This window comes from Pongo abelii, chromosome 1 (genome assembly GCF_028885655.2).
Source record: "Pongo abelii isolate AG06213 chromosome 1, NHGRI_mPonAbe1-v2.0_pri, whole genome shotgun sequence".
Lineage (NCBI taxonomy): Eukaryota > Metazoa > Chordata > Mammalia > Primates > Hominidae > Pongo > Pongo abelii.
In genome coordinates, this window is record NC_071985.2 from 187294940 (window position 1) to 187312207 (window position 17268).

Below are 17268 nucleotides of genomic sequence, written 5' to 3' on the forward strand. Positions count from 1 at the left end.
CAAAGTGCTGGAATTACAGGCATGAGCCACTGTGCCCAAGCAAGAGGTTGTTTATGCTGTTTCCTAGCTTCAGTGAACTCCTACCTGTTTGTTAAGATCTAGCCTTCCCTGAACTTTCCACAAAGAGTCAGCATATCCTCCTCTGTGCTCAGAACCTACTTATCTCTAGTGCTCATCAATCACATTGTATTGTAGTCAGTGGAAGTGAGAGAATTCACATCTCTCACTTCAGTGTAGTCATAACTGTTATTCAGTGTAGTAATAACTGTTATTTTTATTAAGTACATGTTGATGGGTCTGTAACCCCATTGATGGCAAATTCCCTAAGATAGAGCCTGCACTGAATTCTTTTCTGCATTCCAAGGGCTTCACAAATTAGGGAACAGATGAACAAACTGGCTCCAAATTCAGTGCTCTTCCTATTGTATCAAACAACCTAACCGTACAAGCAGTCAGTCTGGGAAAATGCCTAAAGGTTTTGGGCAAGGCTCTGACTTTAGCATTTTAGAAGATAAATCTTAAACGTACCAGGAAACTTGGAAGTTACTCTACATTAATCCTTTACCTGATGCAGTAATCCCTGATTCCTATATGTCTCTGGGGTACCCCTTTCCATTGCTGGAAAACTGTCGGAAAGTTTTTCTTGAACAGAAACAAACAGCTACCAGTGATTTTCATGGGACTCTGGCTTTCTAAAGTTATACTTCTACAATGTTTGATTTTAAGTATTTCTTTTGAAATCACAAAAAGATATTTTTGTAGAAGGAACTACTTTTTCACCTATTAAATCAAAACCTTTCTCGCTGTAACTTCTGCCCACTGGACTAATTATGTCTTTCAGGGATACTAAGAACAATCTGCTCTCTTCTATATATGAGAAACTTTCCACTACTTGACAACAATAATCACGATCATCTTTAGTCACCCTTTCTCTAGATTCAACTGTTCTCTGAAAATTTGTTTAAACTCCCTGCTCCTTCTTATTTCTAGACAAACACACTGATGTCCTTTTGATCATTAGCCCTGGACCCTCAGTTCAGTTGGTACTACTCCAGAGAGAGAGGTCTTGGTCTGGAGGTAATAAGGGGTTCTGGACTGGGAAATTTTCTAGTGACGTGATGAGCTCTGGGAGGACAGGCACATCCTCTCTCTCCCAAACTATATTAATGGATAACATGGAGCCGCTGTGGTCTGAGTGAGATGGCATCTGGCCACCTTAATCAAGAGGCTGATAGCAAAGGAAGCGCTCGTGCAGGAAGCAGTGCTTAAGAACTCTCATGTGCTTTGGTCTTGGCCATCTCTGGATTACTTTACCTTTAGCCTCCCAGAGATTTTTTCACACCAGGGAGGATCAGGTCTCAAAACATGGAAGTCACAACTAGAGAACTTCTCACCATGCAAATGGCTAAACCCATCGTGCAAGCCTCATACCTGTTTTCCCTTGGCTGAGGATAAACAGTCTGAAGGCTCTGCTTAAACCAGTATTTCCAGTAGAAGAAAGCCCGTCACAGCCACTGGAGCCACTTTTTGGCTTTGGGTAGCAAACCTTGTAGTCAAATACTTACGACTACTACCCATGGTGGAGCTTCGTGTAATACAACAAAGTAATACAATTTTGGATTTAGAAAAGGAACAGAAGTGACTTCGTTTGATATCAAGCACGCTTCTCTCAGTATTGCAGGGGACTGAGGAGGAATCTAAGTCCCTCAGCTCTACCTTTGAGGGTGAGTAACAAGCAGTCTGTGAAGACTGAGAATACCACTAATGCCCTGATCTTAGCTTGGGATTATGAATCCAATACCAGGTGGAGGTTTTTTCAGAACCCCAGCAGAAGGACACTCACATCTTGTAAAAGTTTTTCCAAATTCTCTTGAAGTTCGTAGAAGTATTGTGATGTAATGAGGCCACTCCGAGATTTATCCAGGCAGTCTCGGGCCATCTCAATCACTTGATGATGAATAAAGCTCAGGGCTCCATCTGCCAAGGGCAGCACGCAGTCTGGAGTGTTGGAGGAAATAAACTCTGCTAGTCGCTCTTCCATTTGTGCGGTGGCCTGGGAAGAAAAGCAAGAAAGAAACACTTCCCTTCTAGTTCCAGCTCAGTTGGAGCTAAGCCTGAAGGACCTGGAAACAGCAAAATAATGGGCTCCCTCTGATCCTGGTTTCCTTACACTGCATTTGGGAAACCTGATAACTGAAGACATTAATAGATCACCTTCAAGTCAAGTCAACTCAAGATGCCTTAGCTTTATATTCAAGGCCCTCTTTCACCTGGTCTTGCCCATCTCGCCCAACTCCCTCCAGGGCAAGCTCTTTTGCTGTACGGACACACAAGTGTTTGCTATCTTCCTTCTTTACTATGCTGTTTCATGCCTGTCTGTTTATGCTGTTCCCTGTATGTGGCTTTTTGACCCTGCCAAGCCTGCCTGGCAAACTCCTAATTCTCCTTCTAATCTCAGTTCAAATATTGTGTCTCCTCTGGGAAGTCTTTCATTTCCCCAGGCAAATGGGTTTCCATTCCTCTGTTCTTCCACTGGACCTCCCAACTGTGTAAACTTAGTGTATGGGCACTGCTGGTTTCTAAACTGGGAAGTTCGTTAAGTGAGAGAGAGTTTCATTTATCTCAGGATCCTCTTACTTAACCTTAGGACCCAAGGGAGTTAGGCATGTGCTTGGAGAGCTGCTTAGTGAACCTGTCTGGTCACAGATGGTGAGTTGGAATGAGGGGACTGTGGATAGGAACATGACCCTGGCCTGGATCCCCAGCAGAGGAGAATGGAGGTCTGGCTCCAAACCTCTTAGGGACCTAACTACACAGTCATGTCAAAATGACAGATACACATCTGTGAATGAGTTCTTAGCTGCCTATCTAAAACTCTGCCTTATTTCTTTTGCTACCAGGTGGTGATTTCTGATTTCCAGTGTGTGTTTAGGCAAATGTATACCTACATACATATATATGTGGTGTGTCTACATGGAGAATGAAAGAGGAAGAGGGTGAAAAAGTGGGAGTAGAGCAGAAAGAAGTAAAGGAATCTTAACACATTTTCTCCAACAATAGTTCATCCTATAGGAAGGAACTGGAAACATGCCTATAAACACAAACATCCAATGCTACAAAAACACCTAACACACAAGGAGGAGGAGGACAAGCATGAGATACATTTCTCAACATTATATACTCCCAAACTTCGTAAACACCATATACGTCAAAATGAATTCCTAGGTGTTTGTTCTGCCTCCTTCTTCATGCTTATTGTCTAGTGCCCACTCCAAAGCTGGAAAGCACAGACCACAGGGCACAGGTTCTGCAGTCCAGTATCCCCTCTCAGTCAGGAACAGGGCCTATCTTCAGGAGGCCAGGTCAGAGCATACAGGCATGTGGTGTTGAAAAATACAGGCAAATGTGGCCACGTACAGTGGCTCATGCCTGTAATCCCAGCACGTTGGGAGGCTGAGGCAGGTGGATCACCTGAGGTCAGGAGTTCGAGACCAGCCTGGCCAACATGGCAAAACTCGTCTCTACTAAAAATACAAAAATTAGCCGGGCATGGTGGTGCATGCCTGTAGTCCCAGCGTCTCAGGAGGCTGAGGCAGGAGAATTGTTTGAACCCCGGAGGCAGAGGTTGCAGTGAGCCGAGATGGTGCCATTGCATTCCAGCCTGGGTGACAAAGCAAGACTCCATCTCTTAACAAAAAGAGACATGCAAACGGGAAACAAGATCCTAGTTCCATATACAAGGAGGTTCACCGCCAAGCAGCAGAGTTATGAATGCTACTTCTCAGCTATCTCAGGATAACAACCTACTTTCCTCCCTCAGCATTTTCCTGCTTGAAAATGAAAATTCAGATGTTAGCAAGCAACTCTGAGATCTGTCTCCCACTCCTACTGCTCTCTCTGGCCTTCTTGCCAGTGCAGCCTACTTCTGTCTGTGTACTCTCTGACACCTGGTAATGAGGTGCTGCTTAAGAAATCTCTATCAAATGAATATGCCACCAGAGGGCAAATCCTGTAATGAGTGAACCCTGACTCATGGATCCTCATGTGCACAGTGAGAAGTAAAGCCTTCAGTTCTTTCTTTCCTCTTTAATATATGGTGGGATACCTTTCTGACATTCCCCTCTGGATAACTCTACTTCTGGGTAGTAAAGAAATAAAGGCTCTGCAAATACAGTTCCCAAACTCATAGCTTCCTGCTGTCTCCTTCTCCAGCAGTCTGGAAGCCCTTGTTGCTGTGTCCACAGCCTCCTGGCTGACTTTCTGTTCTTCTTCTTGGTTATCTCTGGAGGTAGCACTTCATTCCTTCACTCCAGAGTCTTCCCATTGGGGCTGGCTGTAGGCAGCCACCCTGAGGGGTATTGCCACTCTCCTTTTAAATGGATCCTTACCTTTGGGAATCTTTCTTTGTACACATGATTCATCATTATTATTTCACTATCAAAGGAAACTGGGGATCGTCCGGGACTAAAAAAGAAAGAAATGATTGTGTTACTTTAGTGCTATGGAACTATCAAGAAGAAAGATGGCCATCTCCAGAGACCCTGCCCCTCCCACCGTCTTCAGCAGCTACATACTCCCACTTTAATGGGTACTGAGTTCCAGAGCCTTTCTTATTCCTGGAGTTTCCAGTATACCTTGTTCAGTTCAAAATGGTACTATATGGAGTTAGGCTTGGTTTTCACAAAGATCTCTTCCAGGCTAGAAAGACCTAGAAAAGGACTTACTCCTAAGCGTACTGGTGGCTTTCCCAGGATAACCTCCCCCGGAGTAGGATTCTCTGTGTCCTCTTAGTTTTGGTCAATAGGGTTGGGTGTGCCCCAGCATATTCTTGGGAACAAAACAAATAAAAAAACTACCAAAGCAACCAAAGGGAGATGGTGCACACGTACATTTTTTTCCAAACTAGCTGCAGGCATGGACCTAACTTGGGGATGAATGAGGCCAGTCCAGACTGTTGTGAGTTATACATCTGGGTCATTTACTGAAGGCAGCCGGTATGTTTTCTGCCTTAATTTATTATCTTCCCTGATAACCTAAATCTCCCCCTCTGGCTCATGTGTTGTTATATCTCCTTAAAAAATTTCAAAGTTGGAGCCACACAGTTGAATGGATATGTGGGTCTTGCCCAGTTTACTGCCCCTGACACATGATCCCAGATGTGCTAGGTTCACAACTGTCCCACTCTGTCTTTCTTCCCTGGAATGTGCCATGTTTTGCCTGCTATACTGCTGCACATTACCAACGATTTAAGAGTAATATAGCAGGGATTTCTCTGAGCATCACTGTGGGCCTCTCAATCTCAACTGGCCTAAAAGGTACCCTTCTCTGTGTATGGGTTGTTGAGAACACCAAGACTCAGGTGTTCCTCTGTGAGACAGAGAAAGGCACTGGAGATTCACACCTGCTCGTTTGTATGCTTGATCCTTTGCACTGAAGCCTCAGGTGCCATCTTCATCAGTCTCTGAACCTGAACCAGTCATTGTGGTCTGGCCCAGCTTACTCCCTGACACTCCTGGTGCAGTGCCAGCACTACCCGAGGGGATTCTTTCTGGGAGGAACTGTTGCTCCTCTGGGATCCTACCCTGCACATCTTAGCCAATTCATTACTTCTTAGGGACCCTGCAAAACTGAGCTCGGTCATTAAAGTCATGTTCATTTTAATCTCCATCACCTTCCTTAACCTAAAATTCTGGCACTGATTTACCAGCTAATGCCAAAGAGAATCGAAAATTAATCAGCAGCTGTTAAGGTTAGTTTGGTTTGATGAAGATGTGCCCAGGTGATTCACAGAATAAAGACATATTCAAATGGACATTTAATTCTGCTTTTGAAATGGGCTTCTTCCCCACGCCAGCAACCTGTCTTCAGCAGCAACTTTTTTAGCTGGCCTAGATCATACACCCAGGGCCAATGGGTTCTGGAGCCAGATAACCATCAGAATTGACGATACCATTGTTCTCCTTTTACCAGATATAATCTAAAGTATATTTCTGCTGCTAACTACCTTTAAACAGAAAAAGAGAGGGACCACTTGACAGTATTGTAAAATACCTCCTGGGGTGATGGGTTGAGCTGTACCTGAAGCCAAAAATAGCTTGGGCTTTGTTGAACTTGACTCACTCAAGTTGGCCAGTATATTATGCCAGGGGTTAACAAACTACAGCCTGCAGACTAACTATGGCCTGCTACCTTTTTTTTTGTTTGTTTGGTAAATAAAGTTTATATATTATTTGTGGATACTTTCATACTACAACAGCAGAGTTGAGGAATGTGACAGAGATATATGGCCTATAAAGCCTAAAAATATTTACTGTCTTGGCCCTTTATAGCATAAGTGTGCCCACCTCTGTGCTACGCAAACAGGCTGAAATCCACATGCACTGGAACAGTGGGCAGAGAGCACCCTCACCTGAGGCTCCGGGAGCGAGGCCGCATGGCTGGGGACTGCCGCCCTTCCTCATCTGGTACGCTCTCTGTGCTGAAATGCTTCGTCAAAAAGTGCAGCTCATCCGCTGTAGGCTGGAAAGGCAACTGATGCAGCTTTTCCTGTGAGGAACATGATGACTAGAGGGGAAAACATTAAGAAGTGGCATTAAAGACATGTCCCAGAGCAGTCCAAGAATGGGGAAGGACTGAAAATGGTCAGGGAACTTCCCAGTCACTATAAACCCAAAGCAGGTCTTCTTTCCCCTACTCCCTTAGCCTTGCCTGTGCTTGATCCTATTTTTCTCCAGCCCTTCAGAGCCCTCAGCCCTGACGAATTCAATATACTGGAGTCCTTCAAGAGTTGTGCAGGGAGTTGGGCCCAGACCTTCATGGAATTTTAGAACTGCAAAAGTAGTTAATAAATCATGCTTTCTCACTTGGGACATGTTTTAGGTGTACCCAGCTGCAAATAACATCCTCTTAAGTTCTCCCTTCCACAATCTTGAGAGTGCCACCCTGGGGGCAGCTCAGCAATGTTTCCTTTTGGCTGTCATCTGGAGGAGAAGTGCCTTTGCTGGTGCTGTGAAGGCTGCACCCAGACTCACTCAAGCTGGCCAATGTATTATGCCAGGGGTTAGCAAACTACAGCCTGCAGACCAACTATGGCCTGATGTCCAGCAGGCAAGAAAATCCAGCAGGAAAGAAAATTACTTTTACATCTGGACCTGAAGATTAGGCTTGGCCTGAAAACACTCATGAATTCTAAACATGGCTCAGTGACTGAGGATTCCTCACAACAACACTGCCAATCTCAACAGGCCATCTGAGGGAGGGTGCTCGGCTATCACAGGACTTCTACAGGCGCAGCTAATGCTGAAGCACCCATTCAGCCCCAGGATCAGGGAACTCCCCCCCATTACCTGACAAGACTGACAAAGAGAACAGGCAAGTTAAACACTGTCAGCCCAAGTTCTATTTACCAAACTGATCAATGATCGGGGGTTTGTTTTTTGTTTTTTTTTTTTTTTGAGACAGAGTTTCGTTCTTGTTGCCCAGGCTGGAGTGCAATGGCACGATCTTGGCTCACTGCAACCTCCGCCTCCCGGGTTCAAGTGACTCTCCTGCCTCAGCCTCCTGAGTAGTTGAGATTACAGGCATGTGCCACCATGCCCGGGTAATTTTGTATTTTTAATAAAGATGGGGTTTCTCCACGTTGGTCAGGCTGGTCTGGAACTCCCGACCTCAGGTGATCCGCCCGCCTTGGCCTCCCAAAGTGCTGGGATTACAGGCGTGAGCCACCGTGCCCAGCCTGTTTGTTTTTTTAGAGACAGGATTCTGTTCTGTTGTCCTGACTGGAGTGCAGTGGCATTATCATAGCTCACTGCTGCCTCAAACTTCTGGGCTCAAGTGATCCTCATGCCTCAGCCTCCCAAGCAGCTGAAACTGCAGGTGCATGCCACCATGTCCAGCTTTTTTTTTTTTTTTTAAAGTGACAGGGTCTTGCTGTGTTGTTCAGGCTGGTCTTTTGGAACGCCTGCTTTGACCTCTCAAAGTGCTGAGATTATAGGCCTGAGCTACTGCTCCCAGAGCCAAGGTTTAAATATCTAAATCCATTTAAGAATCAAAGCTAAAGCACCACACTGCGATAACTCTGTTGTCACAGGCTCAATAAACAAGTGAGAAATCAGCATTTCTTTTTGGCTAACAGTGCACATTTTCTCTCATAGAATGCTATAATACATGAAGTTATAAACAGCTAGTGAGATGTCTCCACAGGGTTATTTCTTGGCCACATTTTAATAAATGAGTTGGATCACAGTTGCAAAAAGTATTCTTACCAGCTATAGCTAACATGAAACTAGTGAGGCAATGTAAACTACAGTGGGCAAAACTGGTATTTTAAAGAATCCTAATAAGCTGGAGCAATGAGTTAAGTCTATTAAAATTTGCAGAAAAGGAATATTTACACATAGATGGTTCTAAAAAAATCACTTGTTTGAGTAAAGAGTTATGGGAAAGGGGATTTCTTTTTTTTGAGACAGTCTTGCTCTGTCACCCAGGCTGGAGTGCAGTGGCGTGATCTCGGCTCACGGCAATCTCCACCTCCTGGGTTCAAGCGATTCTCCTGCCTCAGCCTCCTGAGACACTGGGACTACAGGCGCGTGCCACCACACCCAGCTAATTTTTTGTATTTTTAGTAGAGACGGGGTTTCACCATGTTAGCCACGATGGTCTCGATCTCCTGACCTTGTGATCAGCCTGCCTCAGCCTCCCAAAGTGCTAGGATTACAGGTGTGAGCCACTGCGCCTGGCCCGGGAAAGGGAATGTTTATTAGAGAAAGATCTTAAACTTAACAGTTGCCAAAGACCAGTGACATCTTTGGATTAATGTGATAGTAATATCTAGGTTGGAAGAGGAAATGTACTCCTTTTCCCAGCTCGAGATTGAGGAATAAAGGCGCACTGAGCAGGGAAGACCTGAAGAATGCTGCAAGTAATGGGGATGGGGTCAGCAGGTCTACGGCCTGCTTCTGTATGGCCTTCAAAGACTAAAACATTTACTCCCCGTTGAGCTCTTTATAGAAAAAGTTGGCCAACCTTGTCATTGTGGTTTTAATAAAAAGTTGCTCGGCTGGGTGTGGTAGTTCACACCTGTAATCCTAGCACTTTGGGAAGCCAAGGCAGATGGATCACTTGAGCCCAGAAATTTGGGACCAGCCTGGGAAGCGTGATGAAACCCCCTCTCTACAAAAAATTAGCCTGCTACAGGGTGGGGGCATGCCCCTGCAGTCCCAGTCTACTTAGGAGGCTGAGGTGGGAGGATCATCTGAGCCTGGGGAGGTTGAAGCTGCAGTGAGCCGTGATTGTGCCACTGCACTCCAGCCTGGGTGACAGTGACACTCTTTCAAAAAAAAAAAAGTTGCTCAATGAGGGCTTACTTAAGGGTCAATTGTGCATAGCAGCAATTAGTACAGCTTTTGTGTTTTAGGCTAAAACATTCTCCAAAAGAAATAAACGTTTTAGAGACAGGTCCAGCTTTTTGCTTCATATGCATCAAACTTGGGTATCAAATAACAATCACTCTTCCCTTCTTTTTTGAAAGAAAAAGGTGAAAAAGAGGGGAGAGTCTACCAAGTGCTTCAGATATGAGAAAGGTGATCTGCTCTTGGTTCCAGTTCTAGAAATAAGGATGGAGGAGTAGGGGAAGTATGCTTAAGAATCCCCATATCTGGTGGTCTCATTGTCAAAGCAAAAGTTCATCCTCAAGCTCTCCTCTGCCTCCACTAGAAGTAACTGATTCCCAGAAAGGGCACTGGTCATCCTTTCCAAAGGCACTTATGGAGGTGGCTATGGTTGGGAAGGTGCCCCAGCCCTCTGTTGCACCCAACATCATCTCTCAGCAACCTCTCTGAGTTTGACTTTGGAGAAAAAGTTGAGAACCATTTTGTAACACTAGATAACCCAAAGGGAAGTACTTCCTCAGGGTGAAGGAAGTATGGCCACAGATTTGGCTACTTACTGAGACAGTGGAGCTAGGAGTGTTAGTTCCATATCCTGAAGAGGGCAAAGAGGCCAAAGACCAGCGCCGCCCATCAGTCCTGTATGCAAGAAAAAGTATTAGGCAGTTTCTGCAGGACTACACCCTGACCCACGACCTGCCTGTCTGTTCATCAGCATTTTGGGGCCAGTTGATTCACTGTAGGGCTCCTCCTTAAGACATTACTGCTCAGTCTAGTACATGCTTTTATATCTCTCCCCTACAGAGGGCTTATTGTTGTTTTCCCTGCAAAGACAGACATCTCTGACTATAAAATAGTCCATAACTTTGTATAACAGAAGAACATCTGTCATATAATACTGTGGTTTTGGAATATATATTTTCATACTCTCAACTTACTTTCATAGAAACAATGACAGAGGATTCCAGCTATAGGCAACATTACAAGATAGAACTGCCACTGAAATGCAGCTATTTCCATTTGTGAAGGCTCCATGTTAAGGGCTCTTTGGTCTTCCCCAGGCCACTGGCTGACAACAGGAGGAAGTGGGCCACCATCTGGGTCTGAACTGAGCTAATCAATGGGAAATAGTTATAGGCTGCCTAGGAGCCGTTAGGACTCATAAAACCAATATTTGGGAATGTGTGTTGAAGAGTGACAGTAACTTTATGAAAGAAGAGGGAGGTGACATACCCTTAGCTGTATATGAGACTTTGGGGGAGGCTTCCTGCTGCTCTCAAAAGGATGCTCCCCACAGCTCTCATCAAAATAAACAAACAAAACACGCCCCCACCCCCCCCCCCCCCCACCCCGCCACAGTTATTTGCTTTACTGTAGAGGGGAAAGATCAAGCAGAGATCTAGCTTGAAACTTTTATAATATGAACGTGTGATTCTTTGCCTGGACTGTGGGATGTGGTGTATTCTTTTTTGTAGAGCTTAAGGGTACAGCTTGCTCTGGTTGAAGTTAGATACAAAGTTTTTTTGCTGTTACTCACAGAACCTTAGACTATCAGCAATGGAGGATCTTTATAAGTTCATATTACAATTTACAGAGAAAACACTAAGATCCTGAGATTTGGGTGGTTTGTTCAAGGATTCATGGTTACGGCAGGGACAGGGAGAGGAACAAGCAAAAAGAAATAAATCTTGCTGGGGCTTCTCCCTTCGAAGCACTCCTCCCCACCCTCACCAATACCTAGCAGCTTTTCTACTCTGTTCTGTAAGGGGTGAGCCGCAGGTTCCATGCCACATGCACATGACTCAAACTTCATGCCACCCTGGCAGCAGCACATATAGGCTATAACTCTGCTGGAACCTAGTCTCTGAGGTTCAGACATGTCCAGGAAGGTGCTCAGACATGATGTTCTCTCTGACCTCTTTGCTGGGTCCTGGGAGCACCATACAATAAAGCAAGTCAGTTCCAGGAAACAGCTCAGCAAAGATGAGACAGGTATAACTCAGGGATGGATTTCCCAAACCCTTGTCAAATACACTTTTGTACACGTGAGTTTTCCTCCCCTTAGATAGAAACGAAAACCAGTTGCATGGCAGCTATTTCTCTGTATAATGAACAGCAGGGGCCACCAGAGTCAGGAAGAAATGCCACCACATGATGCCTCTATTTCCTCTAACTGGTCACCGCAGTCACCTGACTGTGCAAAGCTGTGGGAATAAGGGTGACTTGTCCCTAAGCTCAGAAGTTTGGAACTATTCAGCAATTCCTGCCTCCAAGCATATGAGCTCTGAGCCTTGGTTCCAGCAGGTAGAGGGAGATCCCTTTGGGCCTCTTTGCAAGACATGAAAGGCCCAATGTTCATACCCACAGTCAGAGAAGAATTATCACAACCAGTTTTCACCAACCACAACATCACAAACCATATTGTCTGGCCATGCATAGCAGTTTCCCAGCCCCTCTCCCCATTATACCCGCTATTACCTGTCAGCTCTGTGGCTATGGCTGTAGTAAAAAAATACACATTATAGTGAGAACCATGGGAACCAGAGAGAGTGATCTTTCTGAATCTTGGTATTTGGTCTAGCTTGGCACATTCCTTCTGTTTAGGAATATGTGATAGTTTGAAGTGAAATTGTAGGACCAATGGGTCTATCCTTAGTGTTCAATTCAATCTGTCTTTTGTTTGACATTGCAAACCAATGTGATCCTCCAAAGCGCCAGCCAGTAACACAGAAACAAACAATTCCTGATACTCTGTTTGGCAGGGTTGAAACACTTCTCCCCATCCCACCAATAACCAGCAGCAGCTTTTCTTACTATGTTCTATAAGAGGACAGCCCAGAGATCCATGTTCCATGCACATGACTCAAATGTCATGCCACTTAGCATAGACCTGTTTGGGTCTCAGTGGTAAAAACCGGGCCCTGAAGCCTCCTAGGTGGTCCTACTCCTAAACCCAGGCAATGAAACAGACCCATGGTATCAATCGAACTGGCTGTTCCCTCTGCCTGGAATGGTCTACACACACCTGGGTCCTCACACCTAACATGGCAGCTGCTTCTCATCCTTCAGAGAGGCTTTACATGGCCACCCAGTGGAGGTTCTCTGGCTTTAGTCTCTTCCTGTTCTTGTTTTGTTTTGTTTTGTTTTGTTTGAGATGGAGTCTCGCTCTGTCGCCCAGGTTGGAGTGCAGTGGCACGATCTTGGCTCACTGCAACCTCTGCCTCCCGGATTCAAGTGATTCTCCTGTCTCAGCCTCCCGAGCAGCTAGGATTACAGACCTGTGTCACCATGCCCAGCTAATTTTTGTATTTTTAGTACAGATGGTGTTTCACCATGTTGGCCAGGCTGGTCTCAAACTCCTAACTTCAAGTGATCCGCCTGCTTCGGCCTCCCAAAGTGCTGGAATTACAGGCGTGAGCCACTGTGCCCGGCCCTCTTCCTGTTCTTTCATGCAGCATCATGCTCTTTCCCACTATGGTGCTTGTCATAATTTATAACCACATATTTGTTTGTCTTTCTCTCCCACTACTCATTTGTCTTCCCGCCAGGACACAGCTTTCAACAAATGAAGGTATCTCTATTAAAGGTGACTTGATTGTGGTTGAATTGAGACAGAAAATATGCAAATAAGATAATATCAGGAATTGAAAAGTACTAGTTTGAAAATAAAACTGGATGATTTGATGGAGAAAGACAAGAAGGCCCCCTTAGATTGAATGTTTAGGGAAGGCCTCTCTGAGGAGGTGACATTTAAGATGAGATATGAATCATAAGAATGAGTTAGCTAAATGAAGATCTGAGGGAACAGCATTCCTTACAGAGGAAACAACCAGTACACAGACTCTCCTACATCCTGAGTTTCAGGGAAGTAGGGACTATGTCTGTTTTGTTACCACTACATAACTAAGCACCCAGCCGAGTGCGCCTGGCTCTAGTTGGTGGTGCCCCATAAATATTTATCAAATGAATGAGAAATAACTCAATGCCACCTATGGGGATCTGGCCACAGGTCTTGGTGTCCCAGCTCGTACCTACTCTGAGAGTACAGTTTATATACAGTCCAGGCAAGAAGTCTGGGATAAGTCTTTCCAGCTGGGTTGGACAAACAAATGCATCAAACCAGCATATTCTTATACTGTAAGTGATCTTATCTGGATCCTTGCTTAACAAATTGGAAGTTCCATAGGGTAGGAGAGATGAGCCCGTGGAACAAACCTGGATAAAATTTGTTTTGAATAAAGTAAGTGGGTTGAAGGAGGAAACCCAAGTCAGCTATCAAACTTATCCCAACCTGTTCATGTTCTTTTCAGCTGCAAAGAATCCTGGAAAGAGGATGGATTTATTTTGGGTTGTCACTGGAATAGTGAGTTAACACCATTTCCAGGAGCCTCCCCTTTTCCTAATATGTCTTTTTTTAAAAAGTAGTCTAAGTAGGCCGGGTGCGGTGGCTCATGCCTGTAATCCCAGCACTTTGGGAGGCCGAGGCGGGCGGATCACGAGGTCAGGAGATCGAGACCATCCTGGCTAACATGGTGGTACCCCGTCTCTACCAAAAATACAAAAAAAGAAATTAGCTGGGAGTGATGGTGGGCGCCTGTAGTCCCAGCTACTCGGGAGGCTGAGGCAGGAGAATGGCGTGAACCCGGGAGGCGGAGTTTGCAGTGAGCCGGGATGGTGCCACAGCACTCCAGCCTGGGTGACACAGTGAAACTCCGTCTCAAAAAAAAAAAATTACAAATCTGGAACCATAATTTTCCTGGAGGTCTTATACCAGGGGCTAACTCTAACCAAGAACAATTTTAAAAATTAAAAAATAAAATAAAATAAATAAAAACTCTGGCAAAGAATCTTAGAAGAGTTCTGACAAGAAATCATGTGTGTATAGAGCCTAGGTATGTGATTTGGATGGATTAATCTAATTCAGCTTTCTCTAAAGGCCTAATGATATTCCAGCCACAGGCAGAGCTGTCAGCGTTGCTGCCATGGGCCAGAGCCACGTTTGTTATCACTCTCAAGAGGGAAGAAACATGGGAGGAGGACTGTAAGCATGGCTCTGTATGCACCAAATCTTTCTAAATTCATAGAAGGAAAAGTGAAGTCCCTGTAGTCTCTTTATCCCCCAAATGAACTCCAGCTCAAAGTCAAGGAGAGAGGCACAAAGGGCCCTTCCAGCTGCTTTAAACTAGCTGAGTTAGAGAGGACAAAGAATATAACTTTGGGTCCTCCTGGAGGAGAGCTTATTTTCTCATTCATCACTCTAGGACAGTTCTAAATTGAGAGTATAATGCTTTGGAACATACCCGTAGGACATCAGGGACTTAAAAAAAAAAGTGAATTATACAAATAAATCTACTTTTACTTAATATCTACTCTCCTGTTCAAACATTCAAACACAAATACATGGGGCACCTACAAAGCAAAACCAGAACACGATCATTACAACCTGGGAGAGGAAAGCAAAGACAGAGTTTTGATGGATGGGAGCTTCAGGTAATACACTTGAAAGAGTAGTGACACTTAAAGGAGGAATCTGACATTCAACTAACCCTCATGCAAGTGCCACATGTGCTGGTCCCAGAGGAGGTTTCCTATCAACTTACCTACGGGCAGGAACAAAAGAAAAGTGAGCAGGTGCATTTGGAGAGAAATTCCGGGGGCTGTCCAAAGGACTGTTACCTGTGGATGGGAAAAGAAATGAAACTCTGTGAGGTTTGCCTGTGAGGAGGGTGGACATGACTTTTGGGCAAGAAATATTCCCCTAGCACTGGCAATTATATGGTTATTTTCTCAGGGCCACTATCAGTTTAATGAGTCTCTTTCTGTAAAAGTTTCATAGCCCAGAGGTTTTCTCCCTTGTTCCCAAGTTTCCTGTAACAACCCATGTCTCTCAGATAGCCATTCTAGATCTAGCAGCAACTTGACTATTTCCTGCCCTCCTAGGAACACACCTGAGACTTCAATCTATCTCGTCAAGTGAACCAACATTCAGAAGGCTTAAAGAGCTCATTCAGTCAGAGGGTATAGCCAAATGTTCATGCTTTCTCAAAGGGCAATAGGACCCCTAATCCAAAAGTTTCTTGCATATATATCTCTGCGCACTGTATCCAAGGGCTAAACCAGGAACAGGTGTGTTTTAAGGGGAAAGAGAAGTTCTCAGGTAGGGACTCAGGATAGTAGGAAACCTTAAGATAGTTCATAATCAAGGCCCCCAAGTCTACAAAGCATACCGCCATTTCTTATTAGTATTCACGTGTTCCCTGTAACTTGCTAACTTAAAGCGCAGAAGCTTTGAACAAAACTGTAAGTTTACCTTTGCATTAATCCCAATGGTTCTTAAACCTAAGCCTGCCATACTAATCTGGGCTATCTTCTAGCTGGGGGCTGGTACGTAGGAGCCCCTAGTTGGCAGTTGTTACTATGACTCTACTCAAAAGGCCATGTTGAAGTAAGCACCATACTCCATGCTGTGCTGGCTCCCCTCTAACCCCTGTCCAGCTCCTCTCTTCTGTGCTTACCTCCCAGGGGCCTGGTACTTCAACATGCGCTGGCTTTCTCTTGGATAGTATGTTTCCTGCACAGGGTATGGATGTTCCAAGTTGCCAAAAACCTACCCCTTTGTTTCCCACTTTCTCTATCCAATAGGGCTTATATAGCACTTAATGTCTTTTTATACTGATCTAGTAGAAACCAGCCTCTCAATCAGTGCTCCTACTAACCTATGCAGCAGCACCTCTGTATCAATTATATAATGGCATTGTTTTTGGTTGAAATAATAAGAGGCATTTTCAGTTCTTCTCACCCCCAGGTGCATAAAATATACAACTTCATCCAGTGGATCTGCTCTCAACATTGCATGAACTCTGGGTTTTCCATGCTCTGTGTCAGGGCTATCTGTTATGACCTCTCCCCATCTTCTGGCTAGCAGGCACCAGGATATAAGGGAAGTGATCCTGAGTAGCTGTTTCCTTAGCCAGAACTTAATAAGGGTCAGGCCTCCTCAGAAGTATCAAGGCTTATTTTTTTAAAAAAATTCTATTGTTTTTTGATAGTGTCATCTCATGTCAAAGATTAACAAATACCCACAGTTTGATTCTTGACATGCAAAGTCAGATGCCCTTTGTTGGTTCCCGAAACTACCCAGCTAAAGCCTCAAGGAGATGCCTGGACATGAGCATCCTACAATGACTAGCCTTCCAAGGATCGGTCTGGTTACAGAGTTACAAAGAATCTTCCAGGTGCACATAGTACAGCTAGGGTTACATAACACACACGTATGTCAGAAATAACTAACACCGAGAGGGGAAAAAAAAGCAGCAAAAAAACTAAATAAACAGCACCACTGAGCTGTAGGACAACTTCAAGCAGGGGGAGGGGAGAGCAGGGGATACAGAAAAAAGATAGGAAGAAATAATAGCGGACAATTTTGCAAATTTGATAAAAACCATATACCCACATGTTGTGTGACGGGTCCTTTACCAGATTATTTAAAGGTACACATGTTCACTGCCTGAAACCTGAAGGCTAGGCCCATGGCAATGGTACCCAGCTGAGAAGCAGGTATCCCTGAGAACCAACCAAACATCCCAGAGAGTATCTGAGAATCTCTCAAGAAAAACAGTATCATTGTTCAAACACAGTAGGCAAAGATCCAGAAAGTTAGCTTAAAAGCAGTTTAGAGGGAGCCGGGTACAGTGGCTCACGCCTGTCATCCCAGTTTGGGAGGCTGAGGAGGGCGATCACTTGAGTTCAGGAGTCTGAGACCAGCCTAAGCAACATGGCAAAACATCCCATGTCTAAAAACAAACAAACAAAAAATGCGGTTTAGAGACAGCAGGCAGCGTGGATCTCTAGAGCTGTCCTGCTGCCGTCCAGGAGTGCCTTG

The 17268-nt window shown here is 44.8% G+C and overlaps 1 protein-coding gene across 11 annotated transcripts in view; it reads right to left on the reverse strand.

Annotated features, from left to right (window-relative positions):
- The window catches only part of MAST2 (microtubule associated serine/threonine kinase 2), a 231966-nt gene that overhangs the window by 19470 nt on the left and 195228 nt on the right, over positions 1-17268 (reverse strand). For 8 of the 11 annotated variants that reach the window (XM_063719085.1, XM_024256140.3, XM_054535427.2 and 5 more), the window contains 6 exons: positions 14987-15062; positions 11865-11885; positions 9947-10025; positions 6410-6564; positions 4389-4464; positions 1844-2053 (listed from right to left, as the gene is read on the reverse strand). In XM_063719085.1, the coding sequence (XP_063575155.1) occupies positions 1844-2053; positions 4389-4464; positions 6410-6564; positions 9947-10025; positions 11865-11885; positions 14987-15062 (617 nt within the window). The remainder of the gene's footprint in view (positions 1-1843; positions 2054-4388; positions 4465-6409; positions 6565-9946; positions 10026-11864; positions 11886-14986; positions 15063-17268) is intronic. The other 3 variants (XM_024256155.3, XM_002810886.6, XM_054535432.2) reach the window with 1 other exon arrangement.